Consider the following 27,556-nt stretch of genomic DNA (forward strand, 5'->3'; position numbering starts at 1 on the left):
CACTACATCTCCAATTTTGGTGTCATCTGCAAACTTACTAACTGTACCTCTTATGCTCGCATCCAAATAATTTATGTAAATGACAAAAAGTAGAGGACTCAACATCGATCCTTGTGGCACTCCACTGATCACAGGTCTCCAGTCTGAAAAACAACCCTCCACCACCACCCTCTCTCTTCTACCTTTGAGCCAGTTCTGTATCCATCTGGCTAGTTCTCCCTGTATTCCATGAGATCTAACCTTGCTAATCAGTCCCCCTTGGAGAACCTTGTCAAATGCCTTACTGAAGTCCATATAGATCACATCTACTGCTCTGCCCTCATCAATCCTCTTTGTTACTTCTTCAAAAGACTCAATCAAGTTTGTGAGACATGCTTTCCCATACACAAAGCCATGTTGACAATCCCTAATCAGTCCTTGCCTTTCCAAATACATGTACATCCTGTCCCTCAGGATTCCCTCCAACAACTTGCCCACCACCGAGGTTAGGCTCACTGGTCTATAGTTCCCTGGCTTGTCTTTACTGCCCTTCTTAGATAGTGACACCACATTTGCCAACCTCCAGTCTTCCGACAACTTACCTGTGACTATCGATGATACAAGTATCTCAGCAAGAGGCCCTGCAATCACCTCGCTAGCTTCCCACAGAGTTCTAGGGTACACCTGATCAGGTCTTGGGGATTTATCCACCTTTACCTGTTTCAAGACACGCAGCACTTCCTCCTCTGTAATCTGGACATTTTGCAAGATGTCACCATCTATTTCCCTACAGTCTACATCTTCCATATACCTTTCCACAGTAAATACTGATGCAAAATACTCATTTAGTATTTCCCCCATTTTCTCGGATCCACACAAAGGCCGCCTTAATGATCTTTGAGGGTCCCTATTCTCTCCCTAGTTACCCTTTTGTCCTTAATACGTTTGTAAAGACCCTTTGGATTCTCCTTAATTCTATTTGCCAAAGCTATCTCATGTCCCCGTTTTGCCCTCCTGATATCCCTCTTAAGTATACTCCTACTTTCTTTATCCTCTTCTAAGGATTCACTCGATCTATCCTGTCTATACCTGACATATGCTTTCTTCTTTTTCTTAACCAAACCCTCAATTTCTTTAGTCATCCAGCATTCCCTACAGCTACCAGCCTTCCCTTTCACCCTGACAGGAATATACTTTCTCTGGATTCTCGTTATCTCATTCCTGAAGGCTTCTCATTTCCCAGCCGTCCCTTTGCTTGCGAACATCTGCCTCCAATCAGCTTTCGAAAGTTCTTGCCTAATACCGTCTTAATTGGCTGTAGGATTTGATACTCCGAGCTATTTCTGGCTAACACTTGGGCAGCCACATATGTCGTGCAAAGTTCCATTTAGCCAATGACTTCTCCACCCGTCCACATACGAGGCCTTTATTAAATATACTCCGTGATAGGCATGACATCCACAAGCATCCACTCCCTCCACCACCGATGCTGTCTAGCAGCAGTGCATACTATCTACAAGCTGCACTGCAAAAATTCTCAGGTCATTGGGCAACTCCTTCTAAATTGACAACCACTTCCATCTAAAAGGATAAGGGCAGCAGATACATGGGAACATCACCACCTGGAAATTCCTCTTCTAGCCAGTCACCATCCTAACTTGAAAATATGGGCGGCACGGTGGCACAGTGGTTAGCACTGCTGCCTCACAGCGCCAGACACCCGGGTTCAATTCCCGCCTCAGGTGACTGAAAGTGTGGAGTTTGCACGTTCTCCCCGTGGGTTTCCTCCGGGTGCTCCGGTTTCCTCCCACAGTCCAAAGATGTGCAGGTCAGGTGAATTGGACATGCTAAATTGCCCATAGTGTTAGGTAAGGGGTAAATGTAGGGGTATGGGTGGGTTGCGCTTCGGCAGGTCGGTGTGGACTTGTTGGGCTGAAGGGCCTGTTTCCACACTGTAATGTAATCTAATAAATCTAAAAAAACTCCATTCCTTCACTCTCACTGGATGAAAATCCCAGAATTTCCTTCCTTACGGCATTGTGGGCCTACCTACAGCACATGGACTACAGCATAGAACATAGAACAATACAGCGCAGAACAGGCCCTTCGGCCTTCAATGTTGTGCCGACCTGTGAACTATTCTCAGCTCATCCTCCTACACTGCCCCATCATCATCCATGTGCTTATCCAAGGATTATTTAAATCTCCCTAATGTGGCTGAATTAACTACATCGGCAGGTAGGGCATTCCATGCCCTTACCACTCTGAGTAAAGAACCTGCCTCTGACATCTATCACCCTTCAATTTGTAGTTATGCCCCCTCGTACAAACTAACGTCATCGTCCTAGGAAAAAGACTTTCACTATCTACCCTATCTAATCCTCTGATCATCTTGTATGTATCTATCCAATCCCCTCTTAGTTCAAGAAGGAAGCTCACCACGACCTTCTCGAGGTTAACTAGGGATAGGCAATAAATGCTGGGTAGCCAGCAATGCCCACATCCCATAGGTGAATTTTAAAAAAATCTTCCAGATTACTTATTGTAATGTAGGGAGGTATAGTAGGCAGTTTATAGCCAGCAGAGTCCCAAAGCAGCAATGGGATCATTATTATTCAGTGACCATGGCCAGGGAGCCAGGAAATCATCTTTAGATTGTGCCATGGGATTTTCTACGTCCAGCTAAAAAACACTTCTGACTGTAGAAAAACTCCTTCATTCCTACATTGTGTCAGCCTTGGCCATGTGCAGACATATTGGAACTGGGATTGTATCCTTAAATAAAAACTCAATATTGCAAATGCTGAAAATCTGAAACCAGCCACGGAAAAGTCCAGAGAAACTCAGCAGGTCTGGCAGCATCAGTGGAGAAGCAGAATTATTGCTTTGAGGCTGATATGACTTCAGAACTAAGAAGGTGAAGAAGAACACGATAGTAAAGCACAGGTCTAGATTCTTCAGTGCTACCCTAGCAAACAACTCATAATTTTATAGACTTTCATCAGATCCGCCCTTGGTCTCGGACATTCTTGTGAAAGTAATCCAAGTTTGTCCAACCTTTCCTGTAGCTAATGCACTCCAATCCAAGTAATATGCTGGTAAACGTCTTCTGCACCCTCTACAAAGCCTCCATAGCCTTTCTATAGTGCTGCCAGCAGTACTGCAAGTGTGGCCTAACTAAAGTCTTTTGCAGTTTATGGCCTGACAAAAATCTTATATCAAGTCATGTCATAGACAAAACATTAACTCTGTTACTGTCTCCACAGATGCTGAATTTCTCCAGCATTTTGTGTTGATTGTCTTTTGATACTGAGCAGAAGTGGGTACTACAGATGCTGGAGATTAGAGTGGTCTGGAAAAGCACAGTGGGTCAGGCAGCATCTGAGGAGCAGGAAAATCGATGTTTCGGGCTAAAGCTCTTCATCAGAAATCTGATACTGAGGCAGGACTGCCACTTGGGTATTCAGGTTTGTCACTTAGTAACAATAAATGATGCATTCTTGTATTGTCTCTGTTCTTTACTGAAACGTCGTGCGATGTTGATGTTGAGTTAGCAATAAAATGCAACATACCTTTAAACCAAAGGCCTTTTTGAATTGTTACAATCCAGTTACAATCAAAGTTTGTTGTTTATTCAGATATTGTTGAGAAAGAGATTATTCAGTGTTTTTCTCTCTCCTCCACCGTTCCTAACCATCACCATTTAAACAATTGGAAATCCTTCCTGCGGTGTTACCCACAGATCAAAGGGTACAAATTTTGCTGCTTGATGTAGATTTACTCTAGAGACATTGGCACCAAATCTTTGTGACTGAACGACTGGGGAAGGATGTTGAAAATGTATGTCGGCTTTATAATAGGAATAGAATAAAGTGGTGAAAATGTGTTGCTGGAAAAGCGCAGCAAGTCAGGCAGCATCCAGGGAACAGGAGAATCGACGTTTCGGGCATAAGCCCTTCTTCAGGAATCCCTGAAGAAGGGCTTATGCCCGAAACGTCGATTCTCCTGTTCCCTGGATGCTGCCTGACCTGCTGCGCTTTTCCAGCAACACATTTTCAGCTCTGATCTCCAGCATCTTCAGACCTCACTTTCTCCTCATAGAATAAAGTGGCTAAAGTGTTGGAAAGTTTATAAGAAAGAGGATTTATAATCGTCTAGAAAGGAATAAGTTGTTTAGGGATAGTCAACATGGTTTTGTGAAGAGTAGGTCGTGCCTCACAAACCTTGTTGAGTTCTTTGGGAAAGTGACCAAACTGGTGAATGAGGGTAAAGTGACTGTGGTGTATATGAATTTCAGTAAGGCATTCAAAATGGTTCCCCACGGTAGGCTATTGCACAAAATATGGAGGCGTGGCATTGAGGGTGATTTAGCGGTTTGGATCAAAAATTGGTGAGTTGAAAGGTGGTGGTTAATGGGGAATGTTCATCCTGGAGTTCAGTAACTAGTGGTGTACCGCAAGGATCTGTTTTGGAGCCACTGTTGTTTGTCATTTTTATGAATGACCTGGATGAGGGCATAGAAGGATGGGTTAGTAAATTTGCGGATGACACAAAGGTCAGTGGAGCTGTGGATAGTGCCGAAAGATGTTACATGTTACAGAGAGACATAGATAAGCTGCAGAGCTGGGCTGAGAGGTGGCAAATAGAGTTTAATGTGGAAAAGTGCGATTTGATAGAGGTATTCCAAACTCGAGATGGTTCAGATAAAGTAAGAAAGGAAGACACTTTCTACTGACAGCATAGATAACCAAAAGTTAAAGGCTGAAGATTCCGAGGCAAATCAGATACAGTTGGTACACAGTGAGTTATTGTGAGTGGAATTCCCTGTCTGTAAAGCTGATGGAATCTGATTCAGATGTAACTTTCACCTGAGATTTGACTAGGTACTTCAAGAAATAAGGTGGAGGTTTGGGAAAAGAGGAGTGCGGGATTAATTGGATAGCTCCAAAGGAAAGCCAGCCCAGGCAAGATGACTCATGCTCCATTTCTGTGCTGTGACATTCTGTTGTAAGACTTTGAAGGACACTGAATGTTTTGTACTTTTCACTCGAGAGATAATGTAATGATTTGTTGCAAAAATATTGATCTAATTCAGAGGAACCTACATTATCTGAATGAGATGGGCAGGTACTATTTCGTTCGGATAATTGAGTATTTGGATGATCAATTTTAGCTTAAACAGGGGAAGCCATACTGATCTAATGCTGTGCTGCACTGGAGAATTTGTTTAAATCTATAATTTTAATGAGTCTGCCATTTAAACAAACTAATATTTGCAGTCTGCACATTACAGGTCAAAATGAGAAGAATTAAACCCTTACCATGACATCCCAGTGTTAAGCAAGGTCACAAACAGCTTCTGCGATTGCAAGACCATTTTACAGTATTAGTTTCTTGGAACTCCGTCTCTCAATAGAAAGATGGAAGCCCCTTCTCACACATACGTTTATGTTCTCCGCCTTTTTTTCATGAACAGCCCAGTGCAGTGCCAGGAATACTGTAAAAACTTACTTTTGCAAAGGGCTGTGTAACAAGCCTTACCTTAAAAAAAAAATCCAGTCGCTAATGCTTGAGTTGCTTGTGTTTTTGTTTTTGCCAGCGTTTTCACATCTTCAATACAGGTAAATCAAATACACTTAATTCTTTGCTGTCACACTTTTGCAGGACCTCTATCTTATTTGGATAATCTGATATTCAGATAATCGAGGTTCCTCTGTAGTTGATATCTAAATGGAGGATATCAGCTGCAGAGTGCTTCTCCCAACTACCAAATAATACTCCCAAAATAATAATTTTTCAGAGTTTACGTTTTTGCTTTTAAGAATGCAAAATATTGGTTGATTGTTGTTAGTCCTGCCATCCATTGGTATCACTGAGAGCTTGGGTTGTGTTTATGGATCCTCCTCCTCACAGTGAAAATTGTAATAGTGGCATTGGAGAAGCTGGCAACGGACAAAGCGTCATGGCAGATCTTAAAAAAGACATTATTCTTGGGATTTGTGCTTTACTGTAAAAGTTAGCTTTTATCACCCAGCCCTAATTGTCTTGAAAAGGAACCATCTCCTTGAACAGCGCAGTACACCCACTTGGCTGATTAGGAAAAATGTTCCTGGACTCTGCTAATGACTGACAAAAAGGGACAGCAGTATGGCTACTGTTGTTTCATTGATGTTAGCATCAGTCTAATACAGTTCAAATCTTGCATAGTTCTAAGCATGTTATTTTGAGTGCTCTTTTTTAAGAAATTAATTTTTAAAAGTGCATAATCAGTATGGGGATACTTTGCCTGATTGAGATGAATTCAGATATTTGGGAGTTTCGTTTAAAGTGGGAATTCGACTGATAAATAGATTTCATCATCACTTTTAGTGCAAAAATCACATTCTGACCTAGAACTGACAGCCTTAAAGGAAGTAGCAAAGTTAAACAGGCAGCTGTGTAATAGTGACAGTTATCTATCCATTACCTAAGGTAGTGACTACTGTAGCAAAAAGCTTGGATAGAAAGTGACTTACCACAGCTCTGTCTAAAAGAGGGATTTTAGTTTTTTAAAAGGGCACGGACAAGGAGAATGAAAGAAACCTGTCCTACGTGAGATGGAGTATGTTGAGAATTTGATTCAAAATGGCAATTCAGTGCAGAGGGTGAAGGGATTGCTTTAATTAAGGTTTACTGCAAGAAGTAAAGTGTGCTAAGTGGGGAGTTCAGTGAAGGACAAGGAGGGGATGCTTTATTTTCAATAAGTTCATTAGTTGCTAAGAAACTGCTATTGGGAATCATCTTTAAATTGCTGTGAATTAGAAATGCTTGTTACTTTTAACATTTAACTGAGAGACACATGGAATAAAGGGAAGTCGGGATCAATATGCTGACAGAACGTAAATGATCCAAAGCAGACTGAACTGACTTTGGGGTGTTGGCACCAGTTTAATATGGGCAAAAATGAGGATTGCAGATGCTGAAGTTTAGAGTCTAGAGTGTGGTGCTGGAAAAGCACAGCAGATCAGGCAGCATCCGAGGAGCAAGAAACGCCCTAATGAAGGGCTTTTGCCCGGAATGTCAATTTTCCTGCTCCTCAGATGCTGCCTGACCTGATGTGCTTTTCCAGCATAACACTCTCAACACCAGTTTATTGTAGATGAGTTGCACCTGAATAGAGCAGGGACTAAATTCCTTGTGGTGTCAGGAGAGTTTGTTTTAAACACTAACTCGGCAGGGATGTGGGAGTCAAGAAAGAATATTAGGGAAGGATGGAAAGGTTCAAAAGTATTTGGAAAATGAGATAGTGCTATCACAGAATAATTAAGTTAATAGGTGAAATTGAAGTAATAGAAAAGGTAATGAAGTTTTAAAAGCAAATTACTGCGGATGCTGGTAATGAAGTTTTAAATCAGGGTCACATTGCATGTGTGGAAATGAAAATATAATATTGCCAGACGATATGATATGGTGATGACAGAGACCTGGCTCAAGGAAGGTCAGGAGAATCGACGTTTCAGGCATAAGCCGCCCGAAACGTTGATTCTCCTGCTCCTTGGATGCTGCCTGACCTGCTGCGCTTTTCCAGCAACACATTTTCAGCTCTGATCTCCAGCATCTGCAGTCCTCACTTTCTCCTCGAGGAAGGTCAGGACTGGATGTTAAATATTCTTTGGTGCAAAGTATTCAGAGAAGCTAAAAATAGAAGGATGGGATGAAGAGTGGGCAGTGTTTGTTAAGGAGAACATTGCAGTGCTAGAGCAAGAGGATGTCACAGAGCGTTTAAGGACAAAATTAGTTGGCTAGAGCTAAGGAACAAAAAGTGTGCTTTACTTTGTTCAGTGTGGATTATAGATCACCAACTAGTGAACAGAATTTAGAGAAACAAATCTCCAAAAAAATTACTGAGGGATACCAACATTCTAGAGCAATTATAATGGGAGTCTTTAATTACCCAAATATAGATTGGATACCAGTCATATATACTAGGGAGCAAGGGGCAGGCATTCCTAGATTCTGTTCAGATGAATTTCCTGCAGCAGTATGTGTGCAGTTCATCAAGGACAGATACACAGTTGAACCTGGTCTTAAGAAATGAGGGGGCCCAAGTGGATCAAGTGAGAGACATTTAGGAGGTTATATTTGTGGTCATTGTTTTGTAAGATTTTGGATGATGGTGGAGAATGAGAATGGTCAATCAGAGTAAGAAGTAAATTGATGGAGAGCTGATTCAGTGGGGAAAGAATGGAGCTGAGCAAGATAGATGGGATTGACATGCCAGGAAAAACCATAATTGAGCAATGAGTTACATTTGAAGAGGAGATTGTGTTCAGCCACAGTGTGGTGGAGGCAGTTTCTACTGAGGCATTTAAGAGAGCATTAGATTGTTTTTATTTCAATAACTATATACAAGGGAATGAGGAAAAAGAAGTAGGAGGATGGCGCTAAGTCATTGTGTTCATTTGGAGAGCTGGTGCGGATATGATGGGACAATTGGCCTGCTTCTGTTTGTAACTGTGCTGCGATTGAGAGATTCTGTGAAGGTTTATACAGCAGAAAAAAAAAATGCTGGTGCAGTGATCTTGTGAAGAAATTATGCTGAAACTGCAAAGTGTAACTGTCTTTCCAACTATAATGAATGTTAGATGATTCAACGGTTGGTACTCTCAGCGTCAGGGGCCCGGGTTCAATTCCAGCCTCGGGCGACTGTTTGTGTGGAGTTTGCACATTCTCCCCATGTCTGCGTGGGTTTCCTCCCACAGTCCAAACATGTGCAAGTTAGGTGGATTGGCCATGCGAAGTTGTCCTTAGTGTTCAGGGATGTGCAGGCTAGGTAGATTAACCATAGGAAATGCAGGTTTACAGAGATGGGGTGCTGGGTGGGAAGTCTGGGTGGGATGTGTTCGGAGGTTCAATGTGGGCTTGTTAGGTCAAATGGTCTGCTTCCATACTATAGGGATACTATGATTATCAGAGAAAATAAAGATTATAACAGAATTACATCATGCTCTTGACTACTTGCTGTCTTGTGAATTTTTGATCAGTTTCCAGTCATCACTGACTTTTGCACCAACTGGCAGTTCGGTGGTTGCAGTTGATTTTTTTTTTAGTTGCAGAGTAAGACAAAGGCACTTTTTGTACAGTGGCAAATGCAGGACTATATAACGATGTTGGACAGATTTGAACAGTTAGCAGCTGACAACTACAAAGTTATGAGCAGGAACTTACATAGCCAGAGTGCTATGGATCAATCAGAAAGTTGTGTAATTCATTCTAATGTGCATCTTGTAATGACAACCACATTTGTTATTCCCTCACTATTTGTGATAGAAAGGTTGCAGTGTTTTTATCAACAGCAAAGTAATTTAAGATTGAAAAGGTAATATAGAGTTTTGACATATGTTAAAGTCTAACATTAATCCAGTTCTTTGAATAATCAACTTTAGATCGTGTCTTTTTATCCCTTCAGTAGCAATACTTGAAATTCAAAAAATGCTTATGAATTGATGACATTATATCCAAGGCATATAAACATCCATATTACTGAAAGCTTGATAGTTCATTTTTTTCTTTTGGACAGAAAAACATTTATTAAAGTGGCTAATTATCCTGTTAACATTTTAATATCCCTAATCAAAACCCATGCTAGGTTGGTGAATGAGAGGAAGAATGTTATTATACAACTTTATGCAACCTAAGCAGAGCTTCTCCCCATAGGAGTGCAAATTTGAAGCTCCAGCATGCGCTGCTCATAATTTTCCTTCCATTACAGGCAAAGGAATTGTGGACACTGCACTCCCACATCTCTAGAAAGATGAGTAATGCAGGCTTGTCGAGTTATTTTCCTTGCCTTCATAAGAACATAAGAAATAAAAGCAGAATTAGACATTTGGCTCTTCAAGTCAACTCCCCACCATTCAACAAGATCACGTCTGATCTGCCCCAAGCCTCAACTCCTTTTACGTGTTGTTCCTCAAAGCCCTCAGCTTTGCTCAAATTTCAAAATTCTATTTTCTTTCTCTTCAAATACTTTGCGACCTAGCCTCTATCTCTCTCTGGGTAGAGAATTCAAGATATTTGCAATCATTGGGGGGAATAAATTCTTTCATATCTCCTTTCTAAATGAGTATCCCCTTATTCTGGGATTATGTCCTCTAGTTTGAAATTCCCCTATTAGTGAAAACATCATCTCCATAACCTACCATGTCAAGCCTCTCAGAATCTTGCATGTTTCAGTAAGATAAACGTTTATTCTTCTAAATGCGAATAAAACTGTTTAGCAGTTCTTGATCAATACTTTTATCACTGGAACCAGCTTAATAAATCTGTTTTGAACGGCCTCCAATGTCAGTATATCCTTTCTTAAATACAGTGACTAAAGCTGTACACAGTATGTGAGGTGCCAGCACCCTGTTTTCCCAATTTTCAAACCTCCTGATTCCCTAACAATAAAGACTAAAATTCCATTGCCACCTTAGTAATGTGTTGTACCCAGGTTCCCTCTGTGTTGCACTTTACTGGAATTTCTCTCCATTTAAATAATAATCTGCCTTTTGAATTTTCTTGCAATTATTTATGACTTAACACATGAAATTGCAACTGTCAAGTTTTTGCCTATTCACTCAAACCATATAAATCCATTTGTAGATTCTTTGTGATCATCACACCATGGCCCCTCAATCTGTTTGAGGAGTAAAAGGTGAAAACTTGAATGGTTTGGGACATATTGCTGTAGCAAAGTCTCCGAGATTGTTATTATTTACAACATTCAACAAAACACTTGAGACCCAGAAGCCTAACCACAAAGCCCACCATCAAGAGTAGAATAGGAACTTTGCAATGACCCAAAAGATATTACCATTGAAAAGATTTTACTGCTATAAAGAATCACACTCCAGTCCAGCCCTTGCATGTGAGATCTTCACCTCAGTGCCTGAGCTGTTAAGTGTTGCAACTGTCTTGTGAAGGCAAGAATAGTGTGGATTTCTAATGCGACTTATTTTCATGGGCCTCTACTGTCTTTCTCCATTTATGTATTTCAGTTTCTGTCTTTTAAATTTCTATTATGCCAGACTCTTGCAGAAGTCTCAAGTGTCTTCAGTGGCTCTGATGACTAATCAAGTTTGTCCATTAGAATGGAAAATTACAACATTTGTTTAAATTGTTTTAGCAGCTAGATTACTCCACTCTTCCAAAGGACGTGAATTCTGTCGGCAAGAAGCCACAGAGCATCCCCTTGGACTCGTATTACAGCAAGTTTATTGAATAAAGTGAAAACATAGTTACTACATACACACATGTATTTACAAGTAGATGCATGCTCACCAACGTATGACTCAAATTAAAATGTTTGTATTCCATATGCTAAGATATTTATAATTAGGTAGATATAAATTGTCTTGGTAGCCTCTCTAACTCCCTGAACTATATTTGCAGGTTTCTAACTGACTCAACCTTCTGATCTATTATTTTAGTTATTCCTGAATGACTATTAACTGTCTTCAAAAGTGTCACTCATATAGATAACTGCGCAAAGTCTATTTTTGTTTGAATGAATGGCTTTGCTTCTCTCAAGCTTACGTAATTAAATGGACAGCTGCCAAATTCCCATATTTATATCAAGTTAAGCCAAATGCCTAGTTCTAACTCCAGCTGGTTTTTAACCTTTGGTCTTGTGACTCATTTAATAGATCACAGGAGAGCAGAAACTAAACTATTTCCATTTGTCATGACTTTTATAAATGCATATGAACACATATATAATCTTTTGATCTAATTTTTTGTTAAGCAGCATTTAATGCAACAGGCTCTCATTTCCTACCTCGACCATTTTTTTTTGCAATAATTGTTTTTGACTATTTGTCCTTTCTTCATCCCCATTGTTGGCGTTCTCTTAGTTGACGAAGATTCACAAGGTGGAACTGAAATGTCGGTGTTAACTTTTGGAAGAGCCTGCAAGGCTAAAGAAGCATATGATAGCATCAGATCAGCTGGTATAAGTAGTGATGGATTGTTGGTTTGAGTAGCTGCTATCTCTCTTTTCCCTCTCTCGCTCGAGCAGTGGCTGCTGTTACTGATTGGCAGATTTTCCAGCATTTTCAACGATGAATTGTCGTTTGCTTTTTATTGGATATCTGCTTCCCGACTGTTGATGTTAATAGATCAGACCTACATGGATGTTTTGATATTCACATCAAAAATTTCCTTTCGCTTCCATATGAAGATGCTCTCAAGCATAGCTCTGAATGAATCACTTGTTTTGAGAATCTCAAATCAGACATTCTAACATTATCTAAACTAATGTGAGATTATAGTGGTGTTAGGAGAATATCTCATTTTGTACTTCATATGTTTTAGAAATATAGCTTCTAATTTGGGAATTAAATGTTAATTGTAAGGTAAATAGGGAGAATAATTTTGAGAGGTTGGTGAACAGTCTTAAAAGAGCTATCATTCTAAGTCTTTAATAAGGTCTGTTAATAAGTTTTGAGTTAGATGCATGAAAATAGCTTCAATGGATGGACCCTTTGAGTCCAGTGCAGTTGAGATATAGTTATCTTCAAGGAGTGTTAAATTGTTTCTGTGGGTCTCAGAATGATGAAAGGTGTTAAAGTAAACATTTAGTTTTTAGATCAGAATGAAGCATGGTATAACACGAAAACTGATCCTTTGGCCCATCAAGGCTGTACTAACACACAATGCCTTTCTAAACTAATGCCTTTACCTCTGTGGTCTACATCCCCCTCTCTCCTATTGATGTAATTATCAAGATCCTTCTGAAATGTTATTTTATCTGCTTTTACCACCACCTCTGGCAACATTTTCCAGACACGCAATCTGTGTATAAGAACTTGCCTCTCGTATCCCCTTTCACCTTAAACTTGTGTCTCCTAGTAACTGACATTTCTATTCTGGAAAAAAAGATTCTAACTATCCATTCTATTCATGTCTGTCATGATTTTGTAAACTTCTTCCAGGCCATGCATCAAACTCTGGCGTTCAAGTGAAAACAAACTAAGTTTGTCCAATCTTTTCTTAAAGCTTAACTTCCTGGTAAACCTTTTCTGTGCTGTTCCAAAGCGTTCAAATTCTTCTGGTAGTGTGGCAAACTGTGTACTGAACTGAACAGCACAATATTCCAAATGTGACCTGACTAAAGTTTTATATGGCTGTAACATGACTTGCCAGTTTTTATACTTTGTGCCTTACCGATTAAGACAAGCATGCCATATGCATTCTTGACTATCTTATCCATTTGTTTTGGCACTTCAAAGGAGCTGTGGACTATACACCGAGATCTCTGTATGTCGATGCTTCTCAGGGTTCTACCATTTGCTGTACTCTTCCTTCCTGCATTTAACCTTCCAAAATTCATCAGCTTGCATTTATCTGGATTAAATTCATCTGCCATTTCTCACCAAAGTATCCAGCCTATCTCCGTCCTGCTGTATCCTCTGGCAATCCTCCTCACTGTCTGCAGCTCCTCCAATCTTTGTGAATTGTGATGGGTTTGGGGTTGACTTTATCTGGGAAATCCCATGGGTGCTCCATTACTGTAGGACTAGATTGTAGGAAAGGTATCCTTTGTATTGAACTTATCTGTGTCCTCTCAGAAACTGGGATTTATCAGCTTAGAAGACTGTGAGAAGGAAGTTGTATATCTGCTGATAACCAGACCAGAGAGGCCAGAATGAACCAAGGACATTCCTGAGTTGGAGTTGCTAAGCAGAAATTGCAAGTGGGGCCTTGTGACAAATGAAAATTGTCAGAACTTCCAAGTAAAGTTAGTAGCAGAGGAATGCTCACAGAAAGCACGCTCAAAATTTAAATGCCAGAATGGGAAATGGAGCAGAGTCAAAATGACTTATTGAGAATTGTGGCTTGATTTGGTCCTAGGTGCAGTGACAAGGGTATGAAGAATTTGGAAATCAGAGGAACTCTGAGGTGGTATTAAAAATAAAAAGGAATGTGGTTTGTTAGGTTTCCAGGGTTAAAGGTTAAGGATTTAACATTGTTAGCAATATTTTGTTTAATTCCGTACACTAAAAAAAAATTGTTTCAGATACAAAACTTGTGACTTAGTTATTTCAGGTAATAACTGGCAGTTTGAATTTCATTTTAAATGTTAGTGATCTCACTATCATTACAGTGGGCTCTAGTCTTGGCTGACTTTCATGCTGCTTCTCGTATCCGCCTATGTGATTTGCAAGTCTTTTTCTAAGTCAGTGTTGAGGATGTTCCAGGGCTAAGATATTGCACCTAAGTTGTCCATAAAGAAGTATGAGGAAAAGCATTGTCTGGTAGATTTTGAGCTTGTTATTGGGTCTGATATCTTGATTCTTAAATACCAGTATATATTCTTTATCATCGGCTGAATAACATTTAATTTGATAGTGTATCTCCATCTATATCAATTTGAGTTAAATAGCTTGCAGGATAGAAACGTTCCAACAGTCAACCAGCAATTTTAATTGAAGGCATTGGATATGGTGCAATTATTGTGGTTTTGTAGAGGACCCTGTCTTCCTGATATTCAGGGCAAGGTCTGTGGTCTCTTAGGCTTCAGTGGATGTGTAAATTCTCTGTTGAAGTTCTTCAGTATGTGTACCAGCTTGTACCCTATCAAGGTACTGCAGTTCTGTTACAGAAATTGAGTTGCTTTGGTTTTGGCCTTAAGAGGTTAAAGCCTTTACCATCAGTGTTGTAGGTTATCACTGCATCTGGGGAATCCTGATAGCAAGTATATATTAATAGCAAGCTATTAAAAGATTCAGGGCAGAATTAGAGCAATGGCACATCCTTGTTTCATGCCTATTTTGATAGGAAAGTCTATAGTGGAGTCATTCCATTGTACTGTTATTTGCAAATTGTCATGTGGGAGACAGATGATGTTTGTGAACTTAGTTGAGCATCCTTATTTACTGTACTACCTTCCAAAGGGCAATTCAATTCAGCGAGTCAAAAGCTTTTGTCAAATTGAAGAAAGCCACTTACAAAAGAATGTTCTGTTCTCTGCACTCTTCCTGAAATTGGTGCGCAGTTGTCCTTTACAGGCTGTGAAAGGTTGAAAAATGCTTTTCTGGTCATGTGCATTCTAAATCTGGTGATAGCACTTTAAGGCTGATGTCGTGAGCTGTTTTCCTTTCTCAGCCTTTGGCTAACACTTCTTGTAGAGCCATCCAAGATCAGATATTTTGCAAATGAAATAAGGGCTAACCCAAGATGTTCTGGTATTTCTTAATTTGGATCAGCAAATGCCTGCAGATTTTCATTCTCAGCAATATAAATTAAACCTGCATTACCTATATCACTTTGCATTTTGGCAGGGTAAATGCATTGCATTAATGAACAACTGAGAAAGCGAATCTCTAAATTAAATTACTAAATATTTGTTTATTAGATTATCCCATTTAATTGGAAGAAAACAAATTTAACTCTTTTTTTTAATTCTGTAAGGGAGGGAAATGCAAAGCAAGAAATGAGAGTTTGTTAGCTGAACACATCATAAGGAAAATATTAGATTCCATCATTAAAGATGTTATGAGCAGGGCACTTGGATAAGTTCAAAGTGTTCATGAAGACTCCTCATAGTTTAGTGTTTAATCAGTCTATTGAAGTTCTTTGACAAGGTATATATGCTGTGAATAAAGGGGGACCAATGGATGAACTGTATTTAGATTTCCAGAAAACATTTGATCAAATACCACACTAAAGGTTATTGCAAAATAAAAGTTCATAGTATATTCACATGATTAAAGGATTTGTTGGCTAATAGAAAGCAGAGTAAAGGCGTAACTATGATTTTTTTAACGTTCGGAAGATGTAACAAGTGGTGTGCCACAAAGACTGGTGCTGGCACCTCAACCATTTATATAATTTATCTAAATGAATTGGATGAAGTGCCAAAAGATGCATCAGTCAAATTTGCTAATGATGCAAAATAGATAGGGGAGGGGCAGGTGGTTAGAGGTGTTCGTACTTAACTGTTGCCCTTGTGCTGTATGATAGTGGTCCTGGGTTTAGAAGGAATGAGAATATGAGAATACAATTAGATGAGCCATGATCTTATTAAATTGTGAAACAGGTTTGAATGGTTGCATGGCCAACTCTTGCTCCTTGTTCATATGTTTGTACTTGTGTTTGTTAAACTGCTGCTATTCTGAGAGATATTTAATTCTGGTATAATTTGAGGTTATATTTAATTCATCTGTGTCCATCTATTTAAGTCAAATTGAATGTAGTTTGTTTTGCAAAGAATTTATGCAAAATATTTCCATTGTATTTATTATTTAATGGCAAATCATACATCTAACGCTATTGATATATATCTGTCTTTCGCGTTTGAGCCGGTGGGAAATCCCTTACACAATGATGAGACTCAACTCTTGAATAATGATTCGCTTGAGTTTAATTAAGCAGGCTGTACTCATAAAATTGTCGTCTTCCCAAATGTGGACCTTTCTTTTGTGCTGAACTAGAATTGTTTTCAATGATCACTTTTACATATCAAACATGCTGTGTTGTTGAATCCAATGAACTGATTACTTTTTGATTCAGTATTATAAAAATCACCTTTTGGATAAAAACTTAGCATTTATTATTAATTTTCTAGTTTAAAACAACCATGCACTAACTTGTTTGCTAATGATATGGCATCTGCAGGAAATGATATCTGATGCAGAGTAAATTTGTGATCCTTTGTTCCTAGCTTTTCTGGATGCAAGTGTATTTTGGGAAATGGTGATACAGTCATGTCATAATCCTGTCTATTAGTGCAACATAGGTATTAAATTGATTTAAAATTCTCAAGTAAAACCATCCAGCATTTATAAATATTAATTTATAAGAATTCTTATTATATTCGGTTTTCTACTAAATGTTGCTATAAATACAATTGCTTATGGGTAGCTTTGTCATTATTAAGAACTTCTAGTTGGAACCTAAAAGCAACAATGGTTGCCTGTTACTGTAATGCACAAAATTTGATGAAGTAATATATCCCATGACTGAGTTTGTAATAAAATCAAAGTCACACTAATGCTGTAAGATCTAGACTTCTCAGATTTAAGGTTTGTGCTAATGTGTAAGTAACTTTAATCATTTCTTCGAAAAGCTTGTTTTCCAAGCTAGCTGAATCGTAAGATAGTACTGCACCCATTTAATTATGAGAAAAGTAATCTCCTGTCTCCTTACTTTATACTAAGCTCTTGTAACTTTGTTGTTTTTGGTGCCATGCTGCTTTAAGTTTTGTTCAGCCTGAAAGAACCAGCACCTAAACAAATGCCTGTTTGCAATGATCAGGGGCTGGCTGTTTGCTTGAAGCCATGATGTCTGAAGTGAGTACTGAAACATTGTATAAGCACCCTCTTCCAGTTTATTCATCTCAGCAACAGATACTAACTATGTTCGATCTATTCAGTATCAATACCGTGATGACATTATACAGTCTTTCCTTTGTCTCAATTATTAGTAAGTTCTTTCAAAGAAAGTGAGGACTGCAGATGCTGGAGCTCAGAGTTGAAGAGTGTAGTGCTGGAAAAGTACAGCCGGTCAGGCAGCATCCGAAGAACAGGCCTGATGATCATCAGTGCACTTAATGTTACAGTTCTACAGGACAGAGTAAAACTATAAATCTTATACAGTAGTCCCCTGTACCTGTGGGGGATATATTCCAAGACCTACCACGAAAGCCCAAAGCTGCAGATAGGAGCGAACCCATTCATTTAAGTGGGAAGCTTACTTTTCTGGCAGCTCCCTGGTTCCAGAAGGTTCCCTATAATATGTTTGGGCCGCGGTAAACCACGGAAAAGGATTCTGCGGATAAAGGGGTTGCTCTGTAATTAATCTTTCTCACGTTCTTAGAACTTGCCAAAGAACTGATACAAACAAGTTAATTTTGAAGTCGGAATTATAATGCATGAATTATAATTAGTGAACTCTGCATAATGTTATTGTTTTGGAGCAGGGAAAAGGCTATAACTCTCTTGATGTATTTCTCATAGACGCACAATATGTCAACATTTGCTGGAAGCTTTCGGTGCCAAGTGTAAGGATAGGTTGCAGATCAAGGTCCAGAAGATAGAAAGGTTCATGTGGGGAACTCCATTGCAGATAATTCTGGCATTAAGTCGTCAGGTTTAAGTGCAAGCTTTTTGGAGGGTATTTTTCTTTAGCATGATGTGCCAACCTGTCTGTAACCTTGTATGCGTTGCTCTGTCTCAGCAGCCTGTGCCCTTTTTGCTTTGATCTGCCTGCACTGCTCATAAAATAAATTTTTTCCTTGTACTTAGGTACGTGACTACAATCAAATCAAATCAAATCAAAATTGTGATTGAAAGAAGAAATTATTTTACTGAACAGCTTTGTGCTATTTGCTGAGTAAGAAATGGTAGTTTTGAAAAGAAATGACAAAAGCAATGACAGTTTAGGAGCTGTCCAACATTTTTTCTTATTTAGTTATACTTAACATGCAGTTTGGGAGATTCAATGGAATATTTTTAAAAATAGTTATGCTATTACAACAAATTATTTTTACATTATCAACCTTACAATTCAGTGTTATTCAACTCTTAAGTACTGGGATGATGACTATTAAATGTGAGACAGTCAAATTTACCCATAGTAAATGCTGGAAATATTCAGGTCAGACAGCATTTGTGGAGAGAGCAACAGCTAATGTTTCAGGTGTACATAGCTTTAGATTAGATTACTTAGTGTGGAAACAGACCCTTCGGCCCAACAAGTCCACACTAGCCCTCCAAAGAGCAACCCACTCAGACCCATTCCCTTACGTTTACCCCTTCATCTAACACTATGGGCAATTTAGCATGGCCAATTCACCTAACCTGTACATCTTTGGATTGTGGGAGGAAACCGGAGCATCCGGAGGAAACCCACGCAGACACGGGGAGAACGTGCAAACTCCACACAGTCAGTTGCCCAAGGCGGGAATTGAATGCTGTGAGGCAACAGTGCTAACCACTGTGCCACCGTGCCACTTTGTTACATAGCCGATTTCATTTAAGGACTGTTTTGTACTGTTCGTTGGCACTGTCGTGTCTTCAGTACGATTTTGAATTTGGCACCTATTCTGCCTGGAGTTCTGTTCATTTCCTTTTATTCAGTTCCAGAGTTTTGAAAAAATAGTTGTGCAATTTTCTTGTTTTTTTTTATTATTTGTTCATGAGATGTTGTTGATTGGGCTAGCATTTGTTGCCCACCCCTGCAGTGTTTATGACAATTGACAGTGATTACATAGTCACCATTAAACAAGTTTTTTTTTATTACAGAATTTTACTTTGATTAAATTTCACCATCTATCAAACCATGTCCACAAAACATGAGCTAAGATTCTGCATTTCTAGCCTAGTGATATTACCACTTCATTGCCTTCTGAGTTCTTGAATAGGAACAGACTATGCTGCTTGTATTTTATTCCTCTAATGCACTAAATACCAAACACCTTTTAATAATATTGTATAATATTTTGCTCTTCTGTTTGAAATACATCATTCAGAATGCATGAACTGCGTGTTTACTTGGACAAGTAGGATTAATTGCAATGTAGTGCAATAGATTATAGATTACAACTGTTGTCATTAAACATTAAAATTCTGAGCAACATTCTTCAACCCAAGACTGAATTTCAGTTGTAATGTCTTTATAGGAAAATATCTGGAAAGCTGGAATAATTTAATTCAATGTTACATGTTTATGTAAAATTCCTCTTTCAAATACTATGACTTGAATATTAAATTATTCTGCATTAATTGTGCTACTGTTTGCAGATATGTAAACTGAGTAGGTTGTTTTTGGAACTGCATGTGGATCTTTTCAATGTCTTTTTATATTAATTAATCAATCAATTGTACAAGAAGTAATGATTTTAAATTTTTGTTAACTTCATTCCTCCAAAGCCCCAAAGTTTGCTGTTGGCGACCTTGCAAACTCTCTAGACATCATTGAAGGGAAGCTAAGTCATCCAGTACGAAAAAGAAGACATGCAAAGAAAGATGATTACAGCATAGAAGTTCTCTTGGCTGTGGATGATTCGGTTGTTCGCTTCCATGGAAAAGAGCATGTGCAGAACTATGTCCTGACACTAATGAATATTGTAAGTGGTCCAATGTACTCTTCATTCTATTTCACACTTGTTTTATTAATAATAATTGAATTCCACATCTGGTGTATATTATTTAAATTATTTTGTCCAGTAATATTACTGTTTTTTCATACAGTATTAATCATACAGTATTTATCTTTTTTTGTATTATGCACAGATTTGGAGTTATGAGTGTTTACATACTTATCTGAATACCCTCTCTAGCTGTTGTTGTTAGAGAACTGTTAATAAAAGTAAACAGGTGAGGTGCTGGAAGATTGGAGGGTGGCAAACGTGGTGCCACTGTTTAAGAAGGGTAGTAAGGACAAGCCAGGGAACTATAGACCAGTGAGCCTGACCTCGGTGGTGGGCAAGTTGTTGGAGGGAATCCTGAAGGACAGGATGTACATGTATTTGGAAAGGCAAGGACTGATTAGGGATGGTCAACATGGCTTTGTGTGTGGGAAATCATGTCTCACAAACTTGATTGAGTTTTTTTTTTTGAAGAAGAAGTAACAAAAGATTGAGGGCAGAGCAGACTTCAGTAAGGCGTTCGACAAAGTTCCCCATTGGAGACTGATCAGCAAGGTTAGATCTGATAGAATACAGGGAGAACTAGCCATTTGGATACAGAACTGGCTCAAAGGTAGAAGACAGAGGGTGGTGTTGGAGAGTTGCTTTTCAGACTGGAGGCCTGTGACCAGTGCTGGTCCTCTACATTTTGTCATTTACATAAATGATTTTGATGCAAGCATAAGAGATACAGTTAGTAAGTTTGCAGATGACACCAAAATTGGAGGTGTAGTGGACAGCGAAGAGGGTTACCTCTGATTACAACAGGATCTTGACCGGATGGGCCAATGGACTGAAAAGTGGCAGATGGAGTTTAATTCCGATAAATGCAAGGTACTACATTTTGGGAAAGCAAATTTTAGCAGGACTTCTACATTTAATGGTAAGGTCCTAGGGAGTGTTGCTGAACAAAGAGACCTTGGAGTGCAGGTTTATAGCTTCTTGAAAGTGGAGTCGCAGGTAGATAGGATAGTGAAGAAGGCGTTTGGTATGCTTTCTTTTATTGGTCAGAGTATTGAGTACAGGAGCTGGGAGGTCATGTTGCGGCTGTACAGGACATTGGTTAGGCCACTGTTGGAATATTGCGTGCGTTTCAGGTCTCCTTCCTATTGGAAAGATGTTGTGAAACTTGAAAGCAGAGGATGGTACGGGTATGGAATGAGCTGCCAGATGAAGTGGTGGAGACTGGTACAATTGCAACATTTTAAGAGGCATTTGGATGGGTATATGAATAGGAAGGGTTGGGAGGGATATGGGCCAGGTACTGGATGGTGGACTAGATTGGGTTGGGATATCTGGTCGGCATGGATGGGTTGGACCGAAGGGTCTGTTTCCACGCTGTACATCTCTATGACTCTATGTACTTTCAATAATATAGCATGAAGAGGAAATGCATGCAAGGGTTTTGTGCACCAATATTATCCAACTCCAAAATGTTTAGCTACCATTTGAGATTGGATGTGCTTGGCATCTTCGTTTATTAACTGTGTTCACTTAATGTGATCCAAAGTATACTTTCAAATACCACTGTGTTTTGGAGATTCAACATTTCAGTTACATGGATACATTTACTAAGTCAACTCAATTTTTTATGAAATCTTCAACATTCAATAATAAATCGGGTAAGTTGATAGTGAATGACACTATATGTCACTGAACCCTTGAAGAAAATTTATTGATGTGCATGCATTTTCATATCCTAACCACTCGGTTTTTAGTCATGTTTCTCACTTTTCCACACACCCCCCTCCTCAATATTTAAGTCTAAGATTTCTCATCAAGTTGTAGGTTATTACACTGTGTATTTTTCTCCACAGGACACTCTTAGTCAAATCCTATTATCCTACTTTGGTATTCTTTATTCCTTTTCCTGTAACTCCTAGTCATGATTGATAACTTCTAGACCGTGACATTATTTAGGTTACTTCAAAGTTCTGAAACAAACTAACGAAGTAATCACTTAATAGTAGATCTTTTCCATTTCAGTCTGTTACCAGGAGGTATGTGAGGAAAGAGTGCATTGGCTCACCTTTCTCTTCCTCATTCACCCAAGTACTTTGGTTATATTCTGTACCAACTCAAATAGCTCCAGCTGAAAGCTGATCATCAGGTGTAGAAATGTGTTTGCTCAAAATAGTGTTTTGGTTGAATGCATGTTAGGTTATTTTGCCCTGTTGGTTTTGACTAGACTCCCATTGAGAGGGTGATTCAAGTTGGTTAGCAAATATCTGTTATCATGGCAAGAAAGTTACAGAAGAGAGCTGATAGAGAAGATGGGAGAACTGGATTGCAAGAAATTATTGCATAATTATGCATGTTCTGACTCAAAAGGACAATCTGATTTTTATCCAGTCGCTGGATGTGATTATAACTGCAAAGCCAGCATTTATTTTTGCTAATCCCAAATTGTCATCGAAGAAGAACTCCCTCTTGGCACAAGTGAAGTCCATATGAGGAAGACATTCCCATCGTTAGCTAGGGAATTTCAGGAGAATGACTGCTTAAAATGTTGGATGGGATGCCAGTCAGTTGGCCGCTTTGTTATGGATAATGTTAAACAACTTAAGTGTTGTTGGAATTGCATTCTGGCAAATGATAACTATTTCATCACATGCCTTACTAGTGCCTTGTACATAGGCTTTAAGGAGTCAGGAATTGAATCACTTGCTGCAGAGTTTCAGCCTTCAACCTGCAAGTGGAAATACAGTATTTATATGGTTGGTACAGTTATATTTCTGACCACTGACCTCCAGAATATTGATGGTGGGGGTTTAATGATCGTCATGCCACTTTTTTTGCATTCATCTTGGAGATATGGATTTTACTAGCTTTGCCACCATTTATTGCCCATTTCTAATAGCCCTTGAGGAGGAGTTGGTGAGCTGTCTTTTTGAACCGCTGTAGTCTATTTGGTGTAGGTAGACATGCATTGCAAAAGGGCATTTCAGAATTCTGACCCACTTATACTGAAGGAATAGCAATAAGTTTCTAAGTCAAGATGGTGAATGGCTTGAAGTGGAACTTGCAGGTGATGATCTTCCATGCATCAACTGCCCTTTTCCTTCTAGATGACAATTGTGGATTCAGAAGATGCTATCTAAGGAGCCTTGGTGAATTTCTGCAGTCAATCTTGGAGATATAAGTGAGCTTCTTTGTCCTGGATGGTGTTAAGCTTCTTGTATTGTTGGAGCTGCAAGTGGAGAATTTTCTATCACTCCTGACTTACGCCAGGGTCTTAACTTCTTACAGTTGACATCAAAACTCATGGAGTGAAGGCTTGGTAGCTAAATTCACAGACAGCACATATGGTGGTAGAAAGATGTGTTGTAAAGATGACATGAAGTTGCAGTTGGATACAGAGCGGTTGAGAGGGTGGATAAGGGTCTGGAATATAGAACATAATGGAAAATGTTCTTTACTTTGGCAGGGAGAATAAAGTGTTTTCTAAAATAGAGAAAAAAAACCTGCAGAATTCCAACACGTGAAGAATTAGGTTTTCTGGTGCATGTGTCACAAAATGTCAGTATGCAGCTCGTAATCAAGATTGCTAATAGGATGCCAGCCTTTACCATGAGAAGAATTGAAAAGTAAGTATGTTATGTTTGTTACACAGGGCATCGATGAGACCATAACTTGAATATTCTGTACAATTTTAGTTTTCTGACTTCAGGAAAGATGTGAATGTGTTAGGGGCACTTCAGAGGAGGTTTGCTAGATTGATATCTGAAATGAATAGGTTTAAAGGGTTAAAGGCAGGATTGTCACCCAAGTTGATAGGGTTGCTAAGAAGGCGTGTGGTATGTTTGCTTTCATTAACAGGGGGATTGAGTTTGAAAGCTGTGAAGGTGTGCTGCAACTCCTATAAAGCCCTGGTTAGACCACATTTGGAATATTGTTTTTGGTTCTGGTCACCTCATTATTGGAAGGATGTAGAAGCTTTAGAGAAGGTGCAGAAGAATGTTACCAGGATGTTGCCGGAACTGGAGGGCATGTCTCATGAAAAAAGGTTGAGGGAGCTCGGGCTTTTCTCATTAAGGCGAAAAAGGATGCGAGGTGACTTGATTGAGGTGTACACCGAGGAGAGGCAGAGATAGTGGATGGAGACTTTTTCCCAGGGCAGAAATAGCTATTACAAGGAGCATCATGTTAAGGTGATTGGTGGAAGGTTTAGGGGAGATGTCAGAGGTCGGTTCTTTCCGATAGTAGGGCGACCAGAACTGGACACAATATTCCAAGTGTGGTCTCACCAGGGACTTTTAGAGCTGCAGCAAAATCTTGCGGCTCTTAAACTCAATCCCCCTGTTAATGAAGGCCAAAACACCGTATGCTTTCTTAACCCTATCCACTTAGGTGGCATCTTTGAGGGATCTATGTACTTGCACATCCAGATCCCTCTGTTGCTTCACACTGCCAAGAATCCTGTCTTTAATCCTATATTCAGCATTCTAGTTCGACCTTCCAAAATGCATCACTTCGCATTTGTCTTTTCAAGTCAGACGTGTAGAATCTTCTCTTGGAGTGTTGCTGGACTTAAAACTATGCCTCAGAAGGTGAAGCTGGGGATCATTGATTATTCTTAATATAGAACCAGATAGATTCTTGTTGGGCAGGGGGGATCAGGGGTTATTGGAAGTAAATTGGAATGTGGAGTTGGAAAAATAAGCAGATCAGCCATAATTTTATTGGAACGATGGAGCAGGTTTGAGGGGTCAAATGATCTACGTCTGCTCCTATTTTGCATGTTCATGTAACAAATGTGTAATGATATTCAAAGAAGTTTTGAGACATGAAGTTGAAATTTGGTTACCCAGCAGCCCGTTGCTCACAAATTTACATGTCTAAGGTGAACAAGTGTTCTTAAAGGAGGTAGTTAAATCAGACAGATTATCAAGTGGAAACAGTTATTTAGAATTTCAGGAAATGCTTGTTGCTTACATTAGGCCTGCACCAATTCATTCAATTAATGCTAACTTTGATAGCTTAACTTATAATTTCTTTGACAAGAAAAATTAAAGATAATAATGTGGAAAAAGATCTGTCTGTGGCTGGGGAGGATCTATTTTGGGTGAAGCAGCGCGGGCTGAGTATATTCTTGCCACTTTGACCTACAGAGTTTTGCCTTTTGACTTATAGTAGACAACAACACTGTTTTCCATTGAAGTAGCACAAGGCTTGGAGAGCTAGCACAGAGTGGGGCCTGGAGCAGCCCATGCTGGAAGAGCATAGACTGAAGTAGCAGGTTATTTAGTGGCAGAAGTTAACCTGGAGGGTAATAATGAATGCTGGTCCAACTTTTGCTGTCACAAGTCATCTATTTGGTGCTGCGTGTTTGGGTTTTAATTTTTTGCTCAAGTTGCTGAAAATACAATCTTATGAAGTGCAGCGAAGGAATTGGGGTATCTAGGACGTGAATGAACATAATGACTGTGTATCTGAAGCAGTTGGATGGAGGATTGAGGAACAACCAGGAATAGCAGAAAAAGAAATATAAATTAGGATGCCACATCATGTATAGAAAGAGAAATTAAAAAAAAGGAACGAATGATTTCCAAAACTAATTAATGCCATAAGGCATGATGCTTTACTTGGATCAGTTAATTTTCAGTGCCACTGGCAATAATGATGTTGTGAAGAGTAATTACGGTTAGTGTCTTCCTGTGATGAGTTTACTTTGTATGTACTGTCCAAATACTGCAACTTCACGCTGTTCAGTACAGTTCTGAAGCTGATGGCGGAACAACACAATATGGAGAGCTGGGCTTTTGTTTACATTCCTGTCTGCTCTCATGACTGACATACTTGTTTCGTTTGTGCAGCTGAATGATTTAAGCCTGCACACCCTTTAAATTTTTTTTGCATGGACACGCATGTGCAGTGATTAAAGGACTGACCTCTGCACAGTTTCCACAAGAACTTCCAAGTTGCAGCAGAGTTTAGCACTATTTGTGGGCCATCTCGATTAAGTGACACATAAGGTGGGGAAAGGATGTTGTGTTAGCCATTAAAACATATTTGAATGCCTTGGATACCCCCAAGGAAATATTAGCCCCACATTGTTTCCTTCTCCGGTACGACTGCATCACTTGCTGGAGATGTTGACTCATTATTTGTGTTTGGCTCTCCACCCTTACAATTTTATGGTCTCTCCACTGCTAAGGTTGGATGAATTAGAATGCGGCTGGATTCTTGATCAGCTTAATTTAGAACTTCATTATGAAGTGTGTGAAGAAACATGACCTGATTGTGGGGATTAATCATTTCTGCAAATGAAAATCTCTGTAAAATGGCAGATTTCATTCATTGGTGTAGATGGGAACCGGATGGTATGTCTCTTCCTATTTAATAGTCATCTATGAGAAAGAGAAGGTTCACACTGACAAGAGGTCAACTTAGTTCAGCTCTTATTAATTTTTCGATTAAGAAATTGACTTTAAATGGATTGATCTGTGAAGATTTGATTTTATGAGAGATGAATTCTGTCAGCTGTACAAAACCGGAAGATGGTGACCTGATCATTTAGGAATGAATTTGCATTACATCATCCCATCCTGTTGCGGTCTTTTTGTCCATATAAATATGCAATTGTTTTGGTAAAAGAAAGCTCCATGCAGCTGTTGAGTGATCACCATGATATACTGCAGTTTAATAAAACTGTTCAGATGCAGGCTTGAGCTATGCAGAACTTAATTCAGTAACTGCTTTCAAGCTGTCTCAATTGTTCTTTCACTGAAGGTCCCACCAGTTCCTGACACCTTAATCAGATTATTGCAGAAATCCTTCAAGTCAGATTTTGTAGCATGTTTGTTTCCATCTGTAACAGTTACCATTTGGCCCCAAAGACAGCCTTATTACCATACCACATTAAATACTACCCGAGGAGGTAGAAATTGCTGCAGAGGTTTAATTAAGTCATGGGAGAAAAATACACGATAATGAAATCTTAGTTCAAAGTATTGAGTGAGTGTTAGCTTAACTGATAGCTCTTTACAACAGGCTGAATGGATCTCTCTAATTTCAAATCTAATTCTGATCTTGCTGTTGTGCACTTCCGTGTGTAGCCATAACCTTGTATGCCTTGTTCTGTGTAAACATCCGATGATAGGTATGCCCTTATATGCTATGCTCTGCCTGTACTGCTCACAAAACAAAACTTCACTGTATTTGGGTAATATGTGACAACAATAAATCAAATCACATCAAACATTCTTTTTAGGGAATGAAATCTGCCATCCTTACCTGGTCTGGCCTACATGTGACTCCAACGTATAGCAACATGATTGCTTCTTATCTGCCTTTGAGGCGTTTTGGGTTGGGCATTCAGTACTGGTATAGTCAGAACATGCTCACATTCCATCTACCAATATTAAAAAAAAAATCCTTCATTGCACATCACTTTTTTACGTTACTTGTGGCTAACTTTAGTTT

At 39.2% G+C, this 27,556-nt stretch overlaps 1 protein-coding gene across 3 annotated transcripts in view; it reads left to right on the forward strand.

Annotated features, from left to right (window-relative positions):
- Positions 1 to 27,556, forward strand: part of LOC122541789 (A disintegrin and metalloproteinase with thrombospondin motifs 14) — a 199,083-nt gene that overhangs the window by 43,666 nt on the left and 127,861 nt on the right. For all 3 annotated transcript variants that reach the window (XM_043678771.1, XM_043678769.1, XM_043678770.1), the window contains exon 4: positions 19,875 to 20,071. In XM_043678771.1, coding sequence (XP_043534706.1) covers positions 19,875 to 20,071 — 197 coding nt within the window. The remainder of the gene's footprint in view (positions 1 to 19,874; positions 20,072 to 27,556) is intronic.

This window comes from Chiloscyllium plagiosum, chromosome 38 (genome assembly GCF_004010195.1).
Source record: "Chiloscyllium plagiosum isolate BGI_BamShark_2017 chromosome 38, ASM401019v2, whole genome shotgun sequence".
Lineage (NCBI taxonomy): Eukaryota > Metazoa > Chordata > Chondrichthyes > Orectolobiformes > Hemiscylliidae > Chiloscyllium > Chiloscyllium plagiosum.